Below are 23,075 nucleotides of genomic sequence, written 5' to 3' on the forward strand. Positions count from 1 at the left end.
TTAGGCTCAGTCAGTCACAAATTGGCGTTGTCGTTATGATATTTATAATTTTTAATATTGACGTTATAACGTTGTTATGTAACAATAACAATCGTTTAAGCCCGCCAACCTACATCGAAGCAACATGGCATCGAAGCCTATGCTTTAAACTCCCGCTTGAGCTAGGATAAGCAATTGGGCACTAAAAGGATTCTGATTATACTTTTGAAATAACAAATGCAAAACTCATACATGCAAAAAGGAAATAAAAAATAACAATAATGCTTATAATGTTTAATTTTTTTATCAACAGTCAATTAATAAATATAAAAAAAACACTTCATATAATACCCAATTCAGTCTCTTAAATAAATGGCTTACATATAATTCGTTCCCCATATTTCACTTGTCATCACAAGTCAGCGGGCGATGGGGAGAGCTATCCTCAGGGTGATCAAATCTCTACGTGATCAAATCAGGAATGAGGAAATCCATACCGTACCAGAGTTACCGAAATAGCTCAACAATCATCAGAGTCGAATTCAAAAATCATCAGTGCGTGGAAGTCTTCGAACAGTTCAAATTGCCAGTACTTTAGGGCACTGAAACATAGTCGCTAACTATGAGATCAACACTTCTAAGCAGTATTAAAGCTAGCCCTCTAAGCCGGCTTTCCATTCAGCTATCCATTCCTATTACCATCATCAGATGTTTTGATAGCTTTAGTTTAAAATGTTCATCATCTATGACTTTATATTTAGGTATCTCTTTTAATGGTTGTACTAAATAAAGGCGACAGTCTTTTGCAGAAAACATCCTAAATCCTTACCAATATTAAGAATGCGAAAGGGTGTTTCTTTGTTTGTTTGTCCATCCTTCACGTATACGTGCAACCAGTTAGGTTAACTTAGCAACCAATCAACTAGATTTTTGGCATAGAGTCAGTTGAAAGCTCTTGATTAAATAGTACACATATATATATTATAGCTAGCATTCTGGAGATGTATATTTAATAAAATTTCTGAACAATTTCAAAAATAGCCTTTGTAACATAATATGCACGACTTCACCGCTAAATCGAGCTTGGCATATTTGCATAGATATGTCATTCTGGACACAAACATTGGGACGATCCCATATCATATTGGATATGGTTCTATGATAGCCGTTTGTATTTTCGGAATTAAATACTTTAGCAACAGCTTATTATTTCTAACTCCACATTTCTCTGCCTTGCAAGCACAGGTAAAGTGTTTACTTAGAACGCCTCATGAAGACTTAAGTAGTATAAGTGAAGGAGAGTTACAGTCTTTCGTAAGCGTATTACTACTAAAAAGTATTTATGAGCTTCTTAATCATATCAACAGATTCATTCTGCCCAATATCATCGATATAATTCATCGCTTTCTTCGCGTGGTCTTCATATAGCATCTTAGTTTTATCAACTGCATCCGTTTTCAGTATATTAAACTTAAGATCTTCATAGTCTACGTCATTAACGTCGTTTTTAGCTTGCTCTATAATTTTATAAAGGTCTGGGTTTCTTTCTAATGCGTATAAAACTGGAGCACTCGTCAAGCAAAACTGATCTTTATTTTCATTAAATTTTTGTAGTTCTGCAGCAGCTTGCCAAGCTAAGCCTACATGACATCCGAAGTGATATGCGTAATTCTGCGTTTCTCTATTCTGTCTTCCAAGCAGCATTGAAGCTTGGCAGCCTCTTCCAAGCAAGCTAACTCCATTATAAACAGTTCTAGCTGTCCACTCCTTCCTAGGTTTACCTAATACGTCATCTGTCTCTATAGCGTTAGTTTCAAAAGTTATATCATCATCTTCAAAAGCTCTAGGTTTGCCTGGCAGAGGCATGTTCTGTTCATCTCTTTCACCAAAAAACTCGCTTTCGGATAAGTCTTTTAAAGCAGTTGAAACTATGTACAAAACATCAGCGTTCTTGAGGCCTGCAAGCATCGAGTTCGCTGTCACTAAAAGGTAGTCTCCAAGCAAAATGGCAATTTTGTTACCGAATATAGCAGACTCTGTACTCTTGGATCTTTTAGCAAATGGCACGTTAACTATACCTCGATGTATTAGATGGCCTGTTCTCATCATTTCTGTGAGCTCAGCCAATTGTCTTTGTTGTTCATATATCGCTTTGGAGTTCAGGGTAGAGGTTTTAACAGCCTTAGATAATAGGAGTATTATCAAACCCCATGGTTGTAGGTTTTTGGAGTCGCCGTACAGAACGTTTTTTGCTGTTTTCATGACTAGATGGTTACTGCCAACCTGGAAGAGAGAAAAACTATTGGTTAGGCATCATAAGTCATTTTGATTAGAAAGTTGGTACTAGGATACTGTTAACAATCTATCTATTTACAGAAATAGTAAGTAGTATTTTTCGACCTCCTTGGCGAGCGCTGTACTTTTTGAAGTTGGAGGTCCGATTTCCGATTGTCCGATTGGATGTCGGGTCCGATCTCAAGCAGGGAATATTTCAGAATTCATAATTTCTGAAATAACTCTGATCTCGTCTATTGGGAGACTTCAGTCTTGATAAGTTGCCAATCTACCGACTGAGACGCCACAAAGCGATATAGCGTTACGGTACGACGCCGCGTAGAAACTGATAAGTGGTACTTGTTAGTTGAATATATCTGCCCTCCGCCTTAAAGGTGAGATTGCAGTCAATGGCTAACTTGTAGGGGACTAAAAAAGGTAATCTAGACTAATAGGATTGTTAAAGTAGCCTACGTTATTCCTTATAAAATCCGCTATCTGGAAATACAATATCCATCGAAATAGATCCAGCCGGTTTGAAACAAGCCGGAACAAACAAACAGTATATCTGTTTGATTGTTCCGGCTTCGGCCAAAGAATTTCTCGACAAAAATACCTAATAAATGTCAATTATTACCGGCATGACCAAGGGATCGAACCCAGCACTTTGTGATCTGTATTCAAACATGCTACTAAACTAAAACGGTTTTGCTCGCACTGCGAAAAACGTCTGCACGATTTTCAATGTGGTGTTTTTTATTCCGTCTATTCAATAGGCATGAAGACAAATTTTGGAACAGTGTCCAATGCCCATGTTCAGAACTATTTCAAAAAGTTATCTTATTTTTACAAAAATTAAGAGTTTTGTTTATTGCAAAAATATAAAAAAAAAATATTTCCCTCCAAATTCTCGCCATGTCATGGTCGTACTCGTGACGTCATAGAAAAAATAGAGCTATATGGAAACTCCTTGTTCCGTAACTAAAGATTATTTATTTTGGTATTGATGATACAGAACTGAACATCTCATAGTTTGTAATCACAAAATACATGATATCCTTAGCTATTTTTGAAGTTCAAGTGCTACAAAATTATGTTTATAGAGACGTGACGTCATTCGGCATTTTACCTGTCATGGCGGCTCGCTCGATTTTGCAGTTTTATTTATTGAAAATAACAATCTCACTAAGAATATAAATAAAAACACTCTTTTTATAAGTTTAAGTTTTTCATAATACATGAAGCATCATAGATTAATACAATAGTTTAGCGATTCTATTCTTTGTTACTGTCATTGACTGCCACGGATTGTGGCCAAGTTAACACGCACTGCAATTTTGCTCGTGATATTTGTTAGTTTTTATGGAGCGACATATTTTGTAATACGTGACGAAAATCGTGAATGATATGGTCTCGATAAATCGCATGTGTATATATATGATTGTAAGTGTTACAGAATTGAAAAAAAATCTTAGATCGCAAAGAGGCTATTTCAAAGTTGATTAGTGTACATAACACATAATACAGTTATAGCTTTGCGTGTCTAGCTAACGTGAAAGCGGTAGTGATATTTTCCTGTCGTATATTTGACCGTCTTTGCAGCTTAAGAAGGTAGGTAGGTATTTAATGTGCACGCTAAACAATACTTACTAGTATGTTATAAATGCGAAAGTGTGTATTTTAGTTGTCTTTTCTTCACACATAAGCAACCAATCATATTGATTTTTTGCATGGAGTTAGTTGAAAAGACGGAGAGTAACATAGGATAGGAAGTAAGAACCGTAATAAACGCAGACGGAGAACGCGGAAAACAGCTTAAACAAAATATTATTATAGTGGATTTTTACGGTTATTTATAAAACCGAAAAAATCCACTGATTTGAATTCGTGGTAACTGACAGCCAGGTGGATGATAGCGACCTGGAGCGAGAGCGCTAGTAGGTTTTAAGTTATTTTTTAAAATTGTTATTTAGTTCTTAAACACTAACATAGGTTAAGACTTATTATTAACATGGTATGGACAACGTCCGTAATACAGATTTTAATATTATTATACTCGTATTATTATTAATCCCCGTAAGAGTTTCTTTCTTAACAAGTAAGCCCTGATTGGTTTCTACGTGGCATTGTACCGACTCTTTAAATCTCTTATTGTCACGTCTTTGTCGGTAAAGTAGTAATGAGCTACGGCTGGAACCTACCAAAAATAAATCATTGCGTACTGCCAATCATAATTCAGGTAAACGGCAAGTAGGTACAATGTAAGTTTTCATTTCTTTGCTTTTGTCAAAATATATGACATAAACGGCCGTATCTTTACCGATTACGTCAATAAAGAAGTGTGATTTTTCGCAGCTCTAAATTGCAGACTTGAGTGTTTGTTGTTAATTTCAACTTGATACCTCAAGTTGGGCACAGACAGACTGACTGGCAACGAAGTGATCGTATCAGGGTTTCTTTTTTACTTATGAGTTACGGAACCCTAAAAATGGTTAAAAAGTATATAAACTCACCAATTTCCGCAAATATAGCGCCAGGTTCGCGAATTCGTCGCTTAAGAGACATCTCAAATTCATGAAAGAAGTGGGATAACCAACAACTTTTTCAGCCTCTCTTATAATGTTGCTCCAATTCGTGTAAGGAGGTCGAAGTAAAATGAGTATTTCGTCCTTAGTTAATGATGCCATCGTCGACTCCAGCCTTTTTTGAAAAAGGAACGGCGACGTGCGTCTCAAAACGCGGGAAACGTATGCCATTTTGAAAAACTAAAATATTTTTTTTTATATAACGAACCGGTTTAGGCAAAGGCGTGCACCTACAAAGCCATGTTATGGTTAAATGACTTAAGTGAAGTAAAGTGTGTACTTATATTTAGTGTTGCCACAACAGATTTTAATTAGCACTATTAACAGAGTTATTTAATATTTAACACTGCTCTAGTGTTTTCCCTGTCTCGCCCATATAAGATACGAGTTTTGATTAATTTAAATTGTAATATTAAAGTGAGGCGGAACTTATATTTCACCATGGTAAAATTGCATACAAAAATTAGTGATATCTAAAATTTTACGTTTTTAGAGAAAATTGTGAATACAAAAATTACCTATACAAGACTACATACTGCTACAATTGCGAAAAAAATGCCTAATGTTACAAAAACAAATTTCTAACGTAATACCTATCAGTTGTACTGTTTTACTACAACTGCTTAATTACTTATGTTAACTACAAGTATACGACGTATGAATTTATGTGAAGGCCTTTTTTGTTATAGTTATTTAGTATGTTTTCTTTTATACTTAGATATGAACATTATTGACTTTATCGTCATTAACTGCAGCCTATTAACTTTCGAAATTAATAATCAATCTAATCAAAAATCTTTAGATGACAGATTGAACTTTGTAGTGCTATCCTTTTCCTACCCTTCCCTGATAGTAAGCATAGCACCACTGAACCGGACCTCTGAAGAGTTTAGATTAGATTGGTCATCAAACTCGGGCCTTAATCTTTTTATGCAAAGAAGTTCTAAGCAATATTCAAAATGGTTTTTGTTTACTTCACTAGTGTTGAGAAATTAATATATATATAAAGTAGATTTTTTGTAGGTAGCTATAATGTAGAATCCACAATGTACACTTCATTTTGAGTTTAAATATCTAACCAACACGGCAATTCTTGTGATTAGGTAAAGACCTAGGTAGGTAGACGATAGGGTTACAGAGAGAGATATAGATTCACCACATTGCTTCATTTTGGATTACCCCTTTTAAGTTACTAACTCTATTTTTAGGTATCGAATGATTTCCCTTAGGTGTAATTGATAATCACCGTGGTCGATAACTTAACGTGCATGCACTGATAGCTAAAGAATCAGTCCTCTATATTCGCACATGTTTATTTGATTCTCATAAAATTTAAAAAGAACCGCCTAAACTTTCAAATTGTAATGTTAATTTAATTTAATTGATTCTATCGTAATCTTTATTCGTTTATTTTTCCTGTAATATTTTATAAGGACTGAAATAAAAACATTGATTATTATTTTTTATTATAATAGAGCTTAAATTCGCTTCAATAAAAAAAATATTGGAAATCCCTTTACAATTTTGTTTATCTTTTATGAAACTAGAATTTCACTTTTTATTTAAAAAAAAAATCCTTTTCATATTTGAGTATGTATTTTTATCCTCCGATCATTTCATATAAGCATTGCAGCAGCATTTTGCATACTAAAAAACCTTCTCATGGCCAGATGTAGAAAATCATTATGATGATGACGATTATGGACAATAAAAGTGTATTCATAATTCATTGTCAAATCATCACAACACAACAAGTTACAAGTTACAAGTTTAAATAATAATCTCTAATATAAAGTCTGTTTGAAATAATAATGTAATAATGTTTTGCTTAGGTTCGATTAGTACTTAAAAAATCTAACCATAATAAATTATTTCTAATTTTAGGCAAAATCTCATAATCTGGCAACACAAACAAATGCGCTTGACCGTGAAAAGTGGAATGGAATGATCACGGTCTAGCGTAGAGTAAAATAAACAATAATAGAAAGCTACTTTCTCATATTACAAACAAGCTATTCTGAACCTTAATCTCTGAATAATAAGAGTAGCAAGCAAGTTTTTGGGGGTATGTGATAAGATTGTAAAGTTATCAATCGCCAAACAAAGACAGAGCTCTCTAAATAGTATAAAAAAGCTTCTGATATTAAGCCGTGTTTACACTCGGAAGTAACTGGGTCAAGTTGATATTAATTCTAGTAATGGCACGTACACATTTGCAGCTCCCAACATAACGTCACAAGCATAGTCAATTAGTAAAATTTTGAATTATTCAAAAAGGCTTATTTAATTAATTCACACGTTTGGGATATCTGACCAACTAAGTATTAACTGACAATATAGGATGCCGCCAACTATCAGTATCAGAGTTTCATATTATTCGATGGGCTTCTTTTGTTGGACATAGGTCTTTTGTACAGCCTTGTTCCACTTTTGTTCACCGAAACACAGCGATTCGTCATTCAGTTGATGTCGTATGCCCACGTATTCATTTCACTAACCTTGGAACCCCAACATGCTCCAAGCTCTTTGCCATTTTCGCTTTGCAAAATAGTCTATAGTAACCGACAGATTGTCTCGAAATTAGGAATATCTGAAGAGACGAGACAAGTTCATCAAGAAATGATCGACATAACAGGGAAAAATCCGGGAACCATTTTTCAAAGACCCGAAGTTTCCATCTTTGCTAAAGTTAGAAAAGACAATTTTCAATTTTTTTACTGGATACTAGGACTCATAACTAGACCCTTTCTACTTTCTTTGTTTATTTTTTTAAATTATAATAACTTTTTTTGACTAAAAGTGTTATTCATTATTACTTAACCAAGCGCACTGTCTCGACCGAGTGTCTGGTGTAAACTTTCCCTTATAATATTTTTAATATGCAGTAAAAGTATTATGGGTCAACTTATATTGGAAAGTAGAAAAATTAGTTTTTTTTTATTTACTTATTTGAAAGTTACGTTATATTAACCACAGTAATATGTCTTTTTTGAGTTTGTTATTTTCTTTATCTAATCGTAAAATATATTGACTGACAGAGGCGGTTTAACGTATACGTGAGAGATTTGTACTACTGTACTTTATTATAATCAATAGTTAATGCATGAAAAGAAAGCACTTTTCAAAATAAATGAAAGAAATTAAAAATGAAACATACAAAAAAAAATTAAATAAAAGAAAAAAAAATGTTTTTATTTAATGTTAAACCACTAGTTTATCATTTATCATAAACAATGCAAAAAAGTTTGTAAAGCAAAAATGTTAAATGTAGTTGACAGAAAATATGTAAATGTTACAGAATAAAAGAAAATGATGCAATACACACTTTTTAAAAACAAATAATAATTCACAGAATCCTACATAATACGATACCGCTAATATAGTTTTATTAGAAATGGTTAAATTAGTAACGTAGAGCCCTCCAACCCGTAGAGTAGTAGAGTAGAGTAGTCGCACCTTAATCAATTTTTTGTTTATGCCGTCCAAAACAATTAAAATAAAAAGTTTAAAAATAAAAAATATGTAATTACCCATCTTTAATTTTGATTAACATACTAAATAGACCTCGCGAAAATATTTTTCCAACAATAGGGTCCCATCCACAGGTAGAAATAAAAAAATTGAGCAATTAACTGTATTTTGGGAGCTATTCTGATCCTCACCAAAGTTTAATGAACCCAAACTAAACCTTCTTAAATCACAATCGGATCTAATAATCCCTCCAATCAAAAATACCCGACAAAAAATCTATGACGTTGTAAAACCTGCGTACCAAATCATCCAGATTGGTTGTAAAATTCGAAATGCTTCGCTTCCCTCGCTGGTTTATTGTATTCATTTTAACATTTCCTTCCACGTTAAGGAACCCTCAATCCTCTTGGTCAGATTTTTTGGATTTGAAAGTTGCGTTTTGTCGACCACATTAATACTTAAAGTCTGTTTTTTTTCTAATCGTAAAGTTACGGAGTGAGTGGTATTTTATTTTAATACATTTCTTTACACTGTAGATAGGCCTACTGGAAGAAGAAATGTGTGGATTTCAACTATGTGAGGGTTTCGTACCTATGGTGAGACATTGTCAGACAGATTCATATTTTAGTAAAAACTAATCGTTGGTGACGACCTTCGATATTTTTTTTTATTTAACGCTTGTCTTTCGACAAACAAATTGCGAAAAAAGTTTATATTATTAACATAACAGCGGATCCGATTGCTAATTTGTTTATGACTTACTTACTTAAACAGTATACAGATGTTGAAGATTTCTTTACAGATATAGCTGGCAACCTGGAAAAGGACATCTTACTATACGTTTTGTCTTGGGAAACGAAGCAGTTCCTTCGAGATTTAAAAAAACACAGTAGTCGAAACTGCTAGTCCAGATGCACGATTTTTTTTTCAAATGATGTGTTTAGAATGTCAGAATATCGTTATAATAGTAATCATTATAACAAAAGGGATTATGAAATCACAGACATTTCAATTTATTTATTCGTAGGTATAAACATTTATGTGAATTGACTACTTTATTGAAACTATAAATTACGAAGTCAGTTGTTATGGAGGTGTTAACATGATGTATTATATTTTCCTGATGTATTTTGTTTTAAGTTTTGAAAATAAAGGCTGTTTAATAAGATAAATGAGGTTTTCTTTTATACTACATTTCAACCGTTCCCCCACACTCCCCGTTTAGCGCCTGTGTTGGTCTCTCCAAAATCACGTCAACAATTTCAAAGATTAGCCGGGACGCTAGGCAGACAAACAGTTTTTTTTTGCTTTATAAGGGAAAGTATTAGACGAAGAAAAGCAGAAGTGTTAACGTCCAAGGCTCTTTTCGGAAGCCTCAAGCTCGTACTTCTTCTTCTTCTTACCACTTTATTGTTGGCATAACTTATCTTCATCAAAATGGAATACAGACTTTCTGTACAATTCCCATCAGGTGTGATAGCAGTAAAGCGCTGGACTATATGGGGCTGGCTGAAAACCAGTGCTGCGCGTTTTAGTTTGCAGCTATACTGAGCCAGATCCTTTGTCACACATTTTTTTTTTAATTTTTATTCTTTAACTATTATTTTATTTCACAAATGTAACATTTTACACAAATGTGTGACAATAAATACGATTTTTCTTTCTTTTCTTTCTTTCTATATGTTAAAATAAAAATATTTGTACAAATTTATTTACCAATATAATTTTATCTAACTTTCTTTATTTTAGTTACACTTGACCATATATAATTATTTAATGTCCATTGCAAAAAGTAAAATGTAAACGCAATAACTCCAACGGTTATAGGTAACAACGGGAAATATATAGTGCCATAGAAGACCCCGAATATGGGATAAATCCATATGTTTTGCTCTATGTATGTGTAGGTTAGCCTGGAACAAAACAAGATATATATAAGTCCTTAGCATGGCTTGGGTAAGGAGCTAACTGCCACCTAGTCGTCACGTGAGGAAAACGAGTTATGCCCTATGCACGTCGCTGCCCGCCATGATAGTCATTTAATGTGGAGAACTTCTACACATACTGAATTTCGTTCCTGATCCACAGATCGCAAAATTTTTTTTTTTAAACAAACTTGTATTGTTCATCTATGTATTCCTGTATTCTGTGATGATCTTCCTAGCACAGTGATGTGTGCCGAGTGATGTGTGCGGAGAATGATTAGGTGGAGGTCCCGGTACCCTCAAAATCAAGAAGGGTCTTAGGCAACCAGGACCAAGTTTGGCTTGATGAAATTCGCTATTAAGAACATTTATTTATATTCTTATTCTAACACATAACATTACAGAATACTTAGATACTTGCGATAAAAATTTCAATTTACCTACTTATACAATTATTTGTATAAGTAGGTAAATTGAAATTTTTATCGCTTATTGCGATCCTTGTGAATTTACTCAGAGCCTAACAATACAAATCACATTGATCTGCTATGCCATTGGGGATGCGAAGGACGTGCGTCATTGGTGCCCCTGTTAATTAGTTTGTCCGCCCGATCGGTACCTTCAGCAGTGAAGTTCTTCACCTCCGCCTCACATACCCCACACACAGCGTTACTTGTTGGAGAATTCCCTAGCATGCAGGTTTAGAATAGTTGGATAGAAGCAGGCGTAACCTTGCGGAATTCCAGGATATACATTGAAAATCAAGCTTAATTTGCTACATTCCGCGAAAAGCAGGAGAATCTGTATGCTGTAATTTATAATTTATTCAATCCTTATACTCCACACCAAACAGATCCTCGGCAATGTACTCACTACGGAGAGATTATAAGTTGCGCCGTACAGATTTTTCATTTTTTTGCTCTTCGCGGAAAATAGCAAATTAAGCTTGATTTTCATCGAAATTAATTTCTAAAAACGCAAAAAAGCAGGAAAGCACAAAGGTTCCGGGAATCGAACCCAAACATCTTCCTAACCACTAGGTTATCACTGGACGTATTCCGGTAGTTTTTTTTTTATATTAATAGCGGGCAAACGAGCAAGTGGGTCACCTGATGATAAGTGATGCGATGGCTTTTAAGGAATTTGTTTATCCGCCCCTTGAATAACCCCAGATTGTATTTTTGAGGAAACACATCAGATGGGAGATTGTTCCATAATTTGCAAGTGCGCGGTAGAAATGATCTGGTATTTCGAACAATAGAAGAATAGGTACTATGAATTTGGGATTGTCAACAAGTCGAACTGACCGCTTTTGTATCCGATCAAATGGAAGGAGTTGGTAAAGAGGTGCCCTACGTAAGCAGTCTGGCGTCTTATATTGCCACAAGAGAGACAAGCCGTGGTGGTTTTTAGTTTGGGTCTCCCTCAGAATAGGAGGAGTCCCACATAACCCCGTCCTGCCCAAGGGTTGTGTTAAGACGTAGGTAACCATAAAGCTTCAGCTTTTAGACAAAAAAGGCTATCACTTTTTCAACTAGTGCATGTAGCTGTTTAAACTAGGTTTAATTGAATAAAAATACTTACACAGCAAAATATAATAGCAAGTGGAATGCCAAGTGGAATATATTCCGCTTATGGGACCTAGGTTGCACTCTCGGTCGGAAGCATACCTCCCAAAGGACAACCGGAACAATCGCTGTGTGCATTATATGATTTGATGTGCTCGTGAGTATCTTGTCTAGAAAGTCTGGATATATCAGGTTCCGGTCATAGAGGAATAGGGTCCAGAAAACTGAGAATACCACCTGTAAATAATCATCATACTTCTTTAATTCATTCAATTCATTATCGCCCTGTAGGGGACATTGCATGAGTCTCGTCCCACAATGAGAAGGTGTAGGCCGGAGTCTACAATGCTGACCAATTGCGGATCGGTATACTGCAGTGGCGTGTATAGAGGGCATGCACAGGGTATGCAGATGAAATAAAATGAAGAAAATCTCCAGTACGAGTTATAAATACTTAAGGGTAGGCTTTTTATAACTCTTACAATGCCTACCCTTATGTTTTATTTAACTCGTACTGGAGATTTTTTCTTTTTATATCATCTTCATAAATGTGGAGGCATGCAGGTTTCCTAACGATGTTTTCCTTCGTTAAATCAAATGATATTTCATTGCTTAAAACGCACATAACTTAGAGAAGTAATAGGTGCGCTCCGGGTTCGCACTCAGCCCCGCTTCCCAATTTTGTTTACATCATGTAACATATTCCGATTTCTATGGCTCTCCGCACACGGTCAATGTAATGTGAATAATATTGCATATTTTATACCAATACTTCAACTCTTCAATACACCCCACACGGAATACTATTGTCAATATGCAGAATAATGTCAATATTATAGAAGTGTGTGCGAGCAGCCAATGGAGAACTACTACTTCGGATAGCTACCAATATATGGCGTTCTACGTAGCTATAAATTATAGATGGTGTAGTACGGCGATCAACGAATAATGAAGCATCCATATTTAAATAAAAATATAGTCTGTTAGTTTGACAGCACCGAGATTGATGAACTCTAGTAGTTAGGTAACTTACATCCAGGAGATGTACAAAGGATACTTTTCATCCCAGTAACACCGATAACGTGCTAGGGCGATTAGATAGCCTTGATTTTGTATAAACATTGTTTGCATCCTAATGACTAACATAGGTTACTCTTTACACCGGTAAAAAAACGGTATATAGTTCTTCCATACGTGTGAATGAACTGATCTTCTTAACGGCTGGACTAATTTTGAGCGTACCTACTCTCAAAGGCCAACGGGCCTGTCGGAGGTACGGGCCTCGAGGCAACGCCTCCTTCCCCGGGTCATATGCGCAGGCCAGCTGTCCTGGTATAAGGTTTTTTTGCCCTTTTCATGGGCTAAGATCTGGCGGATCTTTTTTGTCCGTAAGAGGGCTAAACTAGCTACGTGTTAGAGTGGGTCCTTGGATGGTTCAAATTCATATCTGGAGGTGGTGTTTTGCTAGATGGCGCTGCGATCTGAGGACAGGATTTTATCATTTTGAAGGAGCAATGTTTGCCTAGCCCGCTTGTCGGGTACAAAATTTGCTTACCCAAGTAGAAGGCCACAGTATAGCACTGAACAACGTATCCTTGAACCCTTTGAGATGCTTTGGCAGTTTGTAATGTTTGGTCTTTGAGTTGTATAGTATCAGATAATCGCAGACGATACCAACCCACGCGTGGACTATATGTAGAACCTTGAAAATGGAGAAAAACAATATAATAGTCGAGTAATTACGAAAAAGCCAAACGCGAGTTTCACTAGTTCACTAGGGGCTCCGTATTCTGTAAGAAAACTTATAATTACTAACTACAGTAATTAATGAACAAAGTTTATTTTTATAAGATTCTTGCCTATTAATACAAAAGTATTTGAAATAAACGATAATTTAGATCAACAAATATTTAGGTACTTCGATCTATTATTAAACCTAGTCCTTTATAGCATTTATTACTATTAAAACAAAAGGCTAATGCACACAATACTTCGCTTTATTAACGGAATCCTAAAATTATATTCAATACCTACCTATAAGCTTATGCAATCGCGGTCAAAGCCAGTGGTTTCATGTAAATCATACTTTATTTGTAGCATAATATATGATTGCAGTCAAGCATGAAGTACCTTCCTACCAGTATCAAGGTTTCGCCAAGACAATGCTACTATTACCAATGGATTTTATGTTATTAGACTAATAATAGGTTATAGCAGATTACCCTCAAGTTCGACCGTGTACCTAATATGTTAGTTACATTTTCGATAAAATCATGTAATACAAAGTCGTTACCTTTAAAATTTATAAAAAAAAGGCCGCGACAGCATGTCTGTGTCTTAAGGTTGACTTATAAGCGGACGAAGTCGCGATGGATCGCTAGTAGAAGATATTTTTAGGAGTTGACCCACTATGTTACTCCAATAGGTATGCATAGCCTCGCTTTACCTGCGAATACCTTATTTTGTTTTTTTTTTAAAGAAACCGTAAGATAAGCAGACGTGTAAAATGGTACTCACAAATGTCCAAACAGTAAAATATCTTGGCTGTAACCTTCTGAAACTTATCAGCTGAGGATCCTTTAACTGCTCGGGTTTCATAGTCATACGGAGATAGGTCAGGTTGCCAACATGCATTGCTATGGTTAATATGTAACCTAAAATGCGTAGGTATATTATTCTGTTCGCCATTATCTCTGAAAATTTTAAGAAATCGATTTAGATATTATATTATTTTTTCGACCCCCCGGCTCGGTGGTGACCGCTGCGGTATAAGTGGGACGTCCCGGGTTAGATCTCCGGAAAGGGATTTATAATTAAAACAAAATCTCGGGTCTGATTTTGGTAGTTACCAGTTATCACCCTACCGACAAAGATGTTTCGCAAAACGGTTTGGCGTTGGGAACCAACATAGCATCGTACCGATTCAAACCGACTATGGGTTTACTATTATAACTGACAGTCCCCTAAGCCGCTACCATCTTAGCATCTCAACATCTCATCTTACCATCATCAACACAACACAAGGTAAAATTGAGGTCAAGGGCAAGCTAACTTTTACTCAAAATAAAACATTCTTTCTGAATTAAAAATATACTAAACTAAAAGATTATGAATTAACCTATAAAAACCTTCTAAATTTAAAAGCCCCTAACTTTTGATGGTACTCCCATAAGTACATACTCCCATTTCACCCCTTTTAGAGGTAGATATTCTAAATAAAATCTCATACCCGTGAAAGTCTCCTTCTGTGAAAGTCCCGTAAAAATTCGTTAATTATCTTTCTTTCAAAATTATCATAGTGGTTTCATACAGAATTATAAAAAAGTATATGTTAAGCCTTCTTGGGGAACGCGGCTTTCAAATTTTTTTTTGTAAAATGATAAATACAGATTAGATGAGAAATAATTATAGCGTCTTAGATCTATCCCTTAAAATTGTGTCTATTTCAGTCTCAGGTCCAAAAACTATGTATGCAAATAACGTCAATCCGCTACTCTCCGGCTTCTAAGAACAAACACTTTCGCATTTATAAATGGATTTATATTAGAATGAATTTATGTAGATACCTTTTCAACACATTCACAAACTATTTTCTGAATAACTTTCTCTATTTCATTTTATTTTTTAAGACAACTTCTCCTCACATAATTCTGAACCATACTGTCTTCATACCATTGTAGGCTTGAGCATGTGTAACCTTAACCATTATAGCCGCACCTGGCTTACATTCTAAAATTAACTCTATTTCGCTAAAGTTAAAGATCAGTGTAACAATTTCTTAAGTTATTTTATAATGGCCAACGTACAAACCGTTAGGTGTATAGCCATTTTTAAAAGCAACCTTATGTTATTGGATATAAAATTGATTATAGCACAAAGAGATTATCATGTCGAGATATTATATAGAAGTCATGATAATGCAACACAACGAAATACTATCTTATTTCGAAAGAGTAAGAGACCTCTCTTGTTTGTCGATAGTGCTCTTTCGCACGGATAGATAGCCAATCACAAATTAATTAAACAAATATCATACTGTATATTTTTATATAGATAAGCTATTATTAGTGACTAAAAACAGTTAATTCTGATTAGTCAAACAAATCACTCGAAAAATGAGGACATTGGTATCAATATAATAAATATCTTATCCAATTAATAGTTTCATAATCAAGATTGACTCTCATATAAATTAGTTCTTCTTTAAATCATTCGTTTCAGACCTTTTGTTTAAAAGTTACGACAGTTGTAAATGCCAAAAATCTAAACTGTAAAGTTTTTGACCATTGACCAAAAACTATCTTCTCCCACAGGTTTGTCAAGTCTTAGAGCGCTGGCACACAAGTGGAAATAATATAGATATGTGTAATAATACACGGGGGTAAACATCCCCTATTCCATGTTCCCGTCCTTTTTTACAAGAGCGAATAGGAATTTTCTAGGCAAGTGAACCCCAACTTAGACCGCATCATTACTTTACATCAGGGATAACAGCTGCCAAGCAAAAGTCAAAAAAAAAGTCTACCAGGCGTAGTTGTGAACTTGTGGTCCTATAAGTGAGAGGTCCAAGTCTAACATATGTTTTCTGGATGTTCGCGGATAAAGCAGATTATGCTTGTGGATTCAATTATGATGAACACCACTCACTCTTGTCTTTCAAAGCGGTAAATTAGCGATTTATCAATAATACTGATACGTATTCACTAGCAACAAAGTAACAAAGCAAATTGCAGTGATTAGAAAAGATAATGACATTGTTGCACAAGAATTGATTAAAACTAACCTAACTCGCATTTCTGTTAAAATAAAGATTACCTGACGAATGGATCAAAACATAACATGGGATTCTTTCGACACATTCCGAACCGGATAAATCCAATTCAAGGCAATAAGATATCGATACCCATAAGCATCATAAATCTGAAGATGTTGCTGTTTGTTTGTTTGTTACGTATGTTCGGCTAAACGATGCATTAATCTTGATTAAAGAAAGCGTAGAGATCTATCGCATCCCGGAAATGAATATACGATATATTTACGTCTTTATCCTGGAAAACGTCCTGGAGATAGACATACATACTTTTTATTCCGAGGAACCACTAGAGTATTGTTTGAAATAAATAGCCTTTGTTATCTACTTATGCAAGGTTTCACATCTTAAACGATCTTAGCGAAATTTAGCACAAAGGAAGCTTGCAGCTTGGAGACGTATATAATACTTTTTATTCCGGGAATATTAACGAATCTCGATTTGAATAAATACTGAAAAAACGCGGAGAAAGTCACCGGCAACAGCTTATAAACTATAAAATCTCGTCTCACTTGGTCAATTATTTTATGTATGTCTATCTAGTACTAGATACTAGATGATACTAACTGTATGTACTCTATACTTACGATTTTGAAGGTATGCCACTTCTCCAATGGCTGCTTTATTTCGCGATAGTGATAGTGCCGCTATTCAGGGTCACAAATCATGACAAATTATATTAAATTAATTATTATACTCCTATCACAGAATGGACAAGAGCAGAAGTTGCACTCCGTTCATCTTGGAAAAAGCTACCTTTTTAATTTTATTTTAATTTAAGGTTTTTTTTTTACTAATCAATAAAGTAAGTATAGGTTAATTTATTAATTAAGTGTATGGTTCTCGCTCCAGAGGTGGTCGATAATGAATACGACTCTGTCTTGCACTAAAACAGTATTATCCAAATTCCAATTTGATTTTCTTGATACAGATTACCTTTTCTTTTAAAACCGAAAAATTGCCTGATGCATACCAGTCCGTTAGGGGAAACGGAATTATGTGGGACTTGCACCCACTAACTCTTTGTGTCCTTATAAGGATTCACGTGCGTATACACCGCACTTCATACACATTACCTTATGTTTACGTAATTTTGTATTGTTTTAATGTTTACTGTGTAACTGTTGAATGAAATAAACTTATTATTATTATTTCAATAAGTGCGGCCTGAATTCTTAATCACACCTCATTTTCACTCGACTAAGAAAATACAAAATGATTAATTAATAGTTAAATCAAAATTCCTTTGAAGTAAGAATTAACCTACACGACCGTTCTCGTAGCAGGTTTGTTGAGCAGATCGCACAATGGTGAACCAGACCGTACTAATGTCCGCAAAATTACACAACTAACGTGCTTAGGATTATCAACACTTATTAAAGTCCGCGGTGAGCTTTCGAGAATGACGCACCTAACTAGCTAAAAACACAAACCATTAAGCCAAATACAGTCTTCATCCGATACTACGATCGCAGTTTTACAGCAAAATAATTGATTAAAGTTTTTAAAGAAGCTGCGCAGACGCCGCTCAATTTCTAATCCGTATTCATCTCCATTTCATCACGTACTTCGTTGACCCGTATCTTAAGTACGAGTGAGACGTAATAAATAGCAGCCATATTAGAGCAACTCAAAATCTGATAAAAATTAATTAATTAATCTAAAGTTTTCCATAGTTAAAAATCGCACCAGAGGACAGATAAATTCCCTAATAAAATGTGCTCCCGAGGCAGCCCTGACTGAAGAAACCCCCGGAGTTTCGCGATAGATACAGTTGAATGATGTATGCCTGCTTCTACTAAAATGCGAATTATTAATAATTGTACTTAGATTCTCCTGTACTATTTGTGTGTGCATCGGGATGCGGGGCAGTATACATGTCAAACAAGTGAGGGTTTCTTACTAAGCGGGATAACTGAGGACAGAACAACTGGCGATGAGGAAGAGAGTAAGTAAAGTGTTATGTTACAGTTATGGCAACAATAGAAGAAAAAAAAAATATAATAATTATAAAAGTAAATATTATAAGCTTACGCTGTTTATTCGAAAGGCTTCCTTAACCATTTATAAGCGGTGATAGCTCAATGGGTAATAGCCTCAAGGCTAACTTGTAGAGGAATAAAAAACGAAAGATTAGACAAACAAAAATAACTCCGAAAAAGAATACAATTTGAAAACCCTGGGCAACCATGCCCGTTTGAAAGCAATGATGAGGTCTAAGTTGGAGCATGTTTGCCTAGAAAAAGCCTATTCACTCTAGCCTTGAAGGTATTACTATTATACGTGGCAGGAAACACAGTTGCCGGGAGGGTGTTCCACACCTTAGCGGCACGTATCAGAAACATGGATAAAAAAACGTTTCGTGCTTGTTGATGGAATATCAACCACATAAGGATGCCACCGCTCACGGTGGCTCGCTGTTCTGTGGTAGAACGGGGAAGGAGGAACAAGATTGTGAAGTTCCTGAGCACACTTACCGAAGTATATCCGGTAAAAAACCGATAAACAGGCAACATTGCGTCGGTGCTGGAGACAATGTAGTTTCGCCTGTGTTAACGATTTGTCGCCTATAATTCTCCTGGCGCGACGATCCACCGAATCTAAAGCTTTAAGACTTTTCCCGTGCTTTAGAAGGTGGAGACGTTAATTATATCCCTTGCCTGGGGATATAATCGGGGGATATAATTTTTGTCTCCTGCCTGTGCTAGCCCAGCTGGTGGTTATCGCAAGTGTCCTCCCGAAAAAGGAAAAATGAGTTATAGGCGCTGATAAACGCCTTTCCTTTTAAGACTAGCAAATAACATAACTTGAATCTTTGCTATTTATTATTAAAACGAAAGAAATAATAACCATGTGAGCGAACATGAAATTTGAGAACTTTTATTCAAGTTAGAAACAAGTTGAATAGGCGTATCTTTGATAGGAGCGGTGGTAGCGAGGAGTTTAAGTCTTCATCCTCCCTTAGGACGGGACCCAGTTTGAGCGTTTTAAGAAAATAAATATCAGTTTCTGCGAACCTGCGAGTTTTCCATAATGCTCTCAAAGTATAGTTTGTTTAGCAGTAACAAACAAATAAAGAAATAAACTTTCGCATTCACAATATGAGTATGGATAGACTAGCGCTGACCGAAATACCACCTGATGGGACCGTTCAATCGCTTGGCAGCAGGTCTTTGTCGATAAGGTTGTAACTAGCCACCGAAGGTAAGGTTGTCCGACACATTTCTTGCTTTTGAGACCTATGTCCAACGGTGGACGCCTTCGATGAGTACTACGAAGAGTAAAAAAGAGTAGGTATATAATACCTAACCATCACTGCTGATTTTTAAAACACAGTAAACCTTGATAAAAACCGGTCGGTTATAAAAAAGGTAATCATTTGATGACTACTTAGGCGGGCCGCATATTGTAAGAACTGACCATATACCATAAACTTTCACCATTCCACCATTGTGCAGAAAACCATAAGATCTGTTCAACTCCTGTTGTAAATTTAATATTATACAGCTAATCCACCTCAAGAATTGTTCTTTCGAAAGCAATGAAAAGACGACTTCCAGAGATTAAAAAAACAAATAAAGTCTGAAAAATATTCTAGGACTTGTCTGAAGGCAACATTTGACCACGCCGTAAGGCAGTCTGCCCACACATTAAAACCCTGAAGACTATCAGTATGTTGTCAGATTGCTGATCTGTTTCAAACGACAGACGTCCGAAATTTGCTACATTTCGAAGGGCTGCCCGCTATTTGTTGGCTTTTTGTTATCTTATTGCACAGGAAAAAGCCACATCTCTTGCACAACAGATTACAATAAAAACTTATATGCGGCCGGCCATATAAGTAAATGGGACAAATCTTCATTTCATATTCATGGTGTGGTTAATTGCCGTGTATTTATACGTTAAGGTATACAATTAGTTATTTAAAAGATTTATACGAGGCGACGTTTTAGTGCGCAGTCAAGACACATTGACATCACTTAACTTGTGAATAAAAACAGTTTTTATAAGAAAAACAAAAAATGTACTAGCAAAAATACCACCGTCCAACTGTTCACGTATAGGCATGGTACCCAGAACACTGGTGCTATTACACCTTTGAATAGATAGACTTAGCCGTTAGCCTTTGGCCCAATAACTCGTCTGGACCAAATGGCGAGCGCAGCTTTTGGGTCTAGACGTCCAGCCCAATTTTTGGGACACAACTTTAATAAAACATTTTTTGTTCAAAGACTATGTATAATTTAAAGGAGACCATAACGCCTTCAATGACTCTCAGACTAAACTTGAAGTATTTTAAAACTTATGTAATTCAATTTAAAATAGTTTTATAGACAGACTGTAAGTACTTATCAGGCTATACCCGTCACACTGCTCTATTGTTATTAAACGAGCTTTAACAATATATGTTAACAACCTGACGAGACGGCTCAACGTGCTCTCCGAAGCATAGGGGTTGGACAACCCCATTTGCCTACTCCAGGGTGGTATAGAGGATTCCTTATCGGAAAAACCGAAGGCCTAACAAACCGGCCAGCGAATCGAGACAGGTTTGAACATGCTTACCGCTAGACCAACGAGGCAGTTCAGCTAAAACAAATAATCTATCAAATTTAATAAAACACTTTAGTAAAATCCCTACTAATATTATAAATGTGAATGTAAGTTTGTTTGTTACGCTTTCATGGAAAAACTACTGAACCGATCATCATGAAACTTTGGAAACATATTCTTGGAGGTTATAGAAGTAATATAGGATACTTTTTATCCCGAAATTATGCCCTTTGGGAAAGGTGATGAAAAAGTTTGACGACTTTACACAAGGACTATAAAATAATGTTAGAAACGTTCTTCGTTAACCTTTAGCATATAAATCAACTGACAATGCGATTTCGATTCATCCTATAACGATTACTATTTTTTTGTAAGTGATAGGAGGAGCTGAGACTGGTCAGACAGTTCTTTTCAGATATTGTTTATATATGCGATATATGCGAATAGAATTTTTTTTTTAAAAGTATACACAACTTAAAAATTTCAGTACAACTACACTTAAATTTTATTTCCATGTGTCTCAAAAAACAAAAACAAACGCAGACGAAGTCGCGGGCAACAGCTAGTAAGACATAAAATAAAAAGTCACAATAGTATCTTTGACGACCTCCGCAGCGCAGGGTTGAGCATTGTGGTCTTATGAGTGGAAGGTCTCGGGTTAAGTGCTCGTCGGGGCAATTCGGTAATTTGTAATCTGGGAACTTTCTCTGGACTGGTCTGGAACCTTCGACCGTGGCTGGTTACCACTCCACCGGCAAAGACCAGCCAAGTAATTTAGCGTTCCGTTCCTATGTCTTACTAGTTGTAACTAGAAAACAAAGGCCATTTTTGACGGCCGACTGGCGCAGTGGGCAGCGACCCTGCTTTCTGAGTCCAAGGCCGTGGGTTCGATTCCCACTACTGGAAAATGTTTGTGTGATGAGCATGAATGTTTTTCAGTGTCTGGGTGTTTATATGTATAATCTAAGTATTTATGTATATTATTCACAAAAAAAAAATATTCATTAGTTATCTTAGTACCCATAACACAAGCTACGCTTACTTTGGGGCTAGATGGCGATGTGTGTATTGTCGTAGTATATTTATTTATTTATTATTTTCAACCACCCAAAAAAATGGTAACATACTTATAAGCATATTAGAGCCTCTTGCTCTTCATCAAATCTGTTACCATTTTTTTCTTTGGTGTTCATTGTACATACAGTGTATTCATTCGTTCATCATCATCAATAGTCTTTAACAGTCCACTGCTAGAATAAATGCCTCCCTCAACGGTACGATTTACCCATAAAAAACCCTCCCAAATTGTATACATTGTCTTGTTACACTTGTTTTTTTATGTAGTTTTTTTGGTGTGCAAATAAAGTATCTTCATTATTTCATAGACGTATTCATTGATTCATTCATTGACCGCAGGAGATTGCAGTAGTAGCACAGAGGACGCTGCTGCCCGTTCTCCGTTATATTTCCTTAGTCGCCTCGTACGATACTCGCGGGAAGAGGGGTGATGACAACTGTATACTTATCTGCTGACACAACACGGCTCATTCATTCATCATTCACCCATCATTCATCCCTAACAGACAATCATCCATCGTAGGCAGCAGGTGAGATTGCAGGCAAGGGCTAACTTCGTAGTGGATTAAAAAAATAAGTAGTAGAGCAAGTATCTTTAAATATAATGCATGTTGGCATTAAGTCTATAATCTCTTTGTCTCTGTTATTTCTTTATTGTTTCTGGTAAATGTTTTATTTGTTTGAAATTTTTTTTAATAGCGGTTGGCAGACCACGTGAAAGTGATATTAATTAATTTTAAATAGAATATAAAATGAAATGGCGGAGTTCCAGGAACATTTTACTCTTTCATCAATAAATTATAATAAAAGTTTTACTTAAACGCGCGTAAAG

The 23,075-nt window shown here is 35.6% G+C and overlaps 2 protein-coding genes across 3 annotated transcripts; both read right to left on the bottom strand.

Annotated features, from left to right (window-relative positions):
* Positions 1–335: 335 nt before the first annotated feature.
* Positions 336–5,141, bottom strand: LOC120625223 (all trans-polyprenyl-diphosphate synthase PDSS2-like). The gene is made up of 2 exons (XM_039892217.1): positions 4,767–5,141; positions 336–2,262 (listed from the first exon to the last, which is right to left on the bottom strand). Exons 1-2 carry the CDS (start codon positions 5,007–5,009, stop codon positions 1,309–1,311), a joined length of 1,197 nt encoding a protein of 398 aa, XP_039748151.1. The 5' UTR covers positions 5,010–5,141; the 3' UTR covers positions 336–1,308.
* A 3,015-nt stretch (positions 5,142–8,156) lies between these two features.
* LOC120625224 (androgen-dependent TFPI-regulating protein-like) lies at positions 8,157–15,453 on the bottom strand. 2 transcript variants are annotated; one of them, XM_039892218.1, is made up of 6 exons: positions 15,369–15,453; positions 14,320–14,495; positions 13,358–13,504; positions 11,819–12,039; positions 10,026–10,222; positions 8,157–9,125 (listed from the first exon to the last, which is right to left on the bottom strand). In XM_039892218.1, the coding sequence occupies exons 2-5, from the start codon at positions 14,488–14,490 to the stop codon at positions 10,036–10,038; spliced, it is 726 nt and encodes a 241-aa protein (XP_039748152.1). In that variant the 5' UTR covers positions 14,491–14,495; positions 15,369–15,453; the 3' UTR covers positions 8,157–9,125; positions 10,026–10,035. The 2 variants fall into 2 exon arrangements, with proteins under 2 accessions (XP_039748152.1, XP_039748153.1); XM_039892219.1 differs by lacking the exon at positions 15,369–15,453 and adding an exon at positions 15,032–15,124.
* Positions 15,454–23,075: the final 7,622 nt, after the last annotated feature.

This window comes from Pararge aegeria, chromosome 7 (genome assembly GCF_905163445.1).
Source record: "Pararge aegeria chromosome 7, ilParAegt1.1, whole genome shotgun sequence".
In the NCBI taxonomy this organism is placed as follows: domain Eukaryota; kingdom Metazoa; phylum Arthropoda; class Insecta; order Lepidoptera; family Nymphalidae; genus Pararge; species Pararge aegeria.

Coding starts and splice junctions, on each gene's coding strand:
- LOC120625224 (XM_039892218.1), bottom strand. CDS start 14,490: ATGGCGAACAGAATAATATACCTACGCATTTTAGGTTACATATTAACC. Junction 13,505..14,319: donor ATTTTACTGTTTGGACATTT/GTGAGTACCATT, acceptor TCCATTTTCAAG/GTTCTACATATAGTCCACGC. Junction 10,223..11,818: donor TTGCTATTATATTTTGCTGT/GTAAGTATTTTT, acceptor GTTTTGTTCCAG/GCTAACCTACACATACATAG.
- LOC120625223 (XM_039892217.1), bottom strand. CDS start 5,009: ATGGCATACGTTTCCCGCGTTTTGAGACGCACGTCGCCGTTCCTTTTT. Junction 2,263..4,766: donor CGCTATATTTGCGGAAATTG/GTGAGTTTATAT, acceptor TCTCTCTTCCAG/GTTGGCAGTAACCATCTAGT.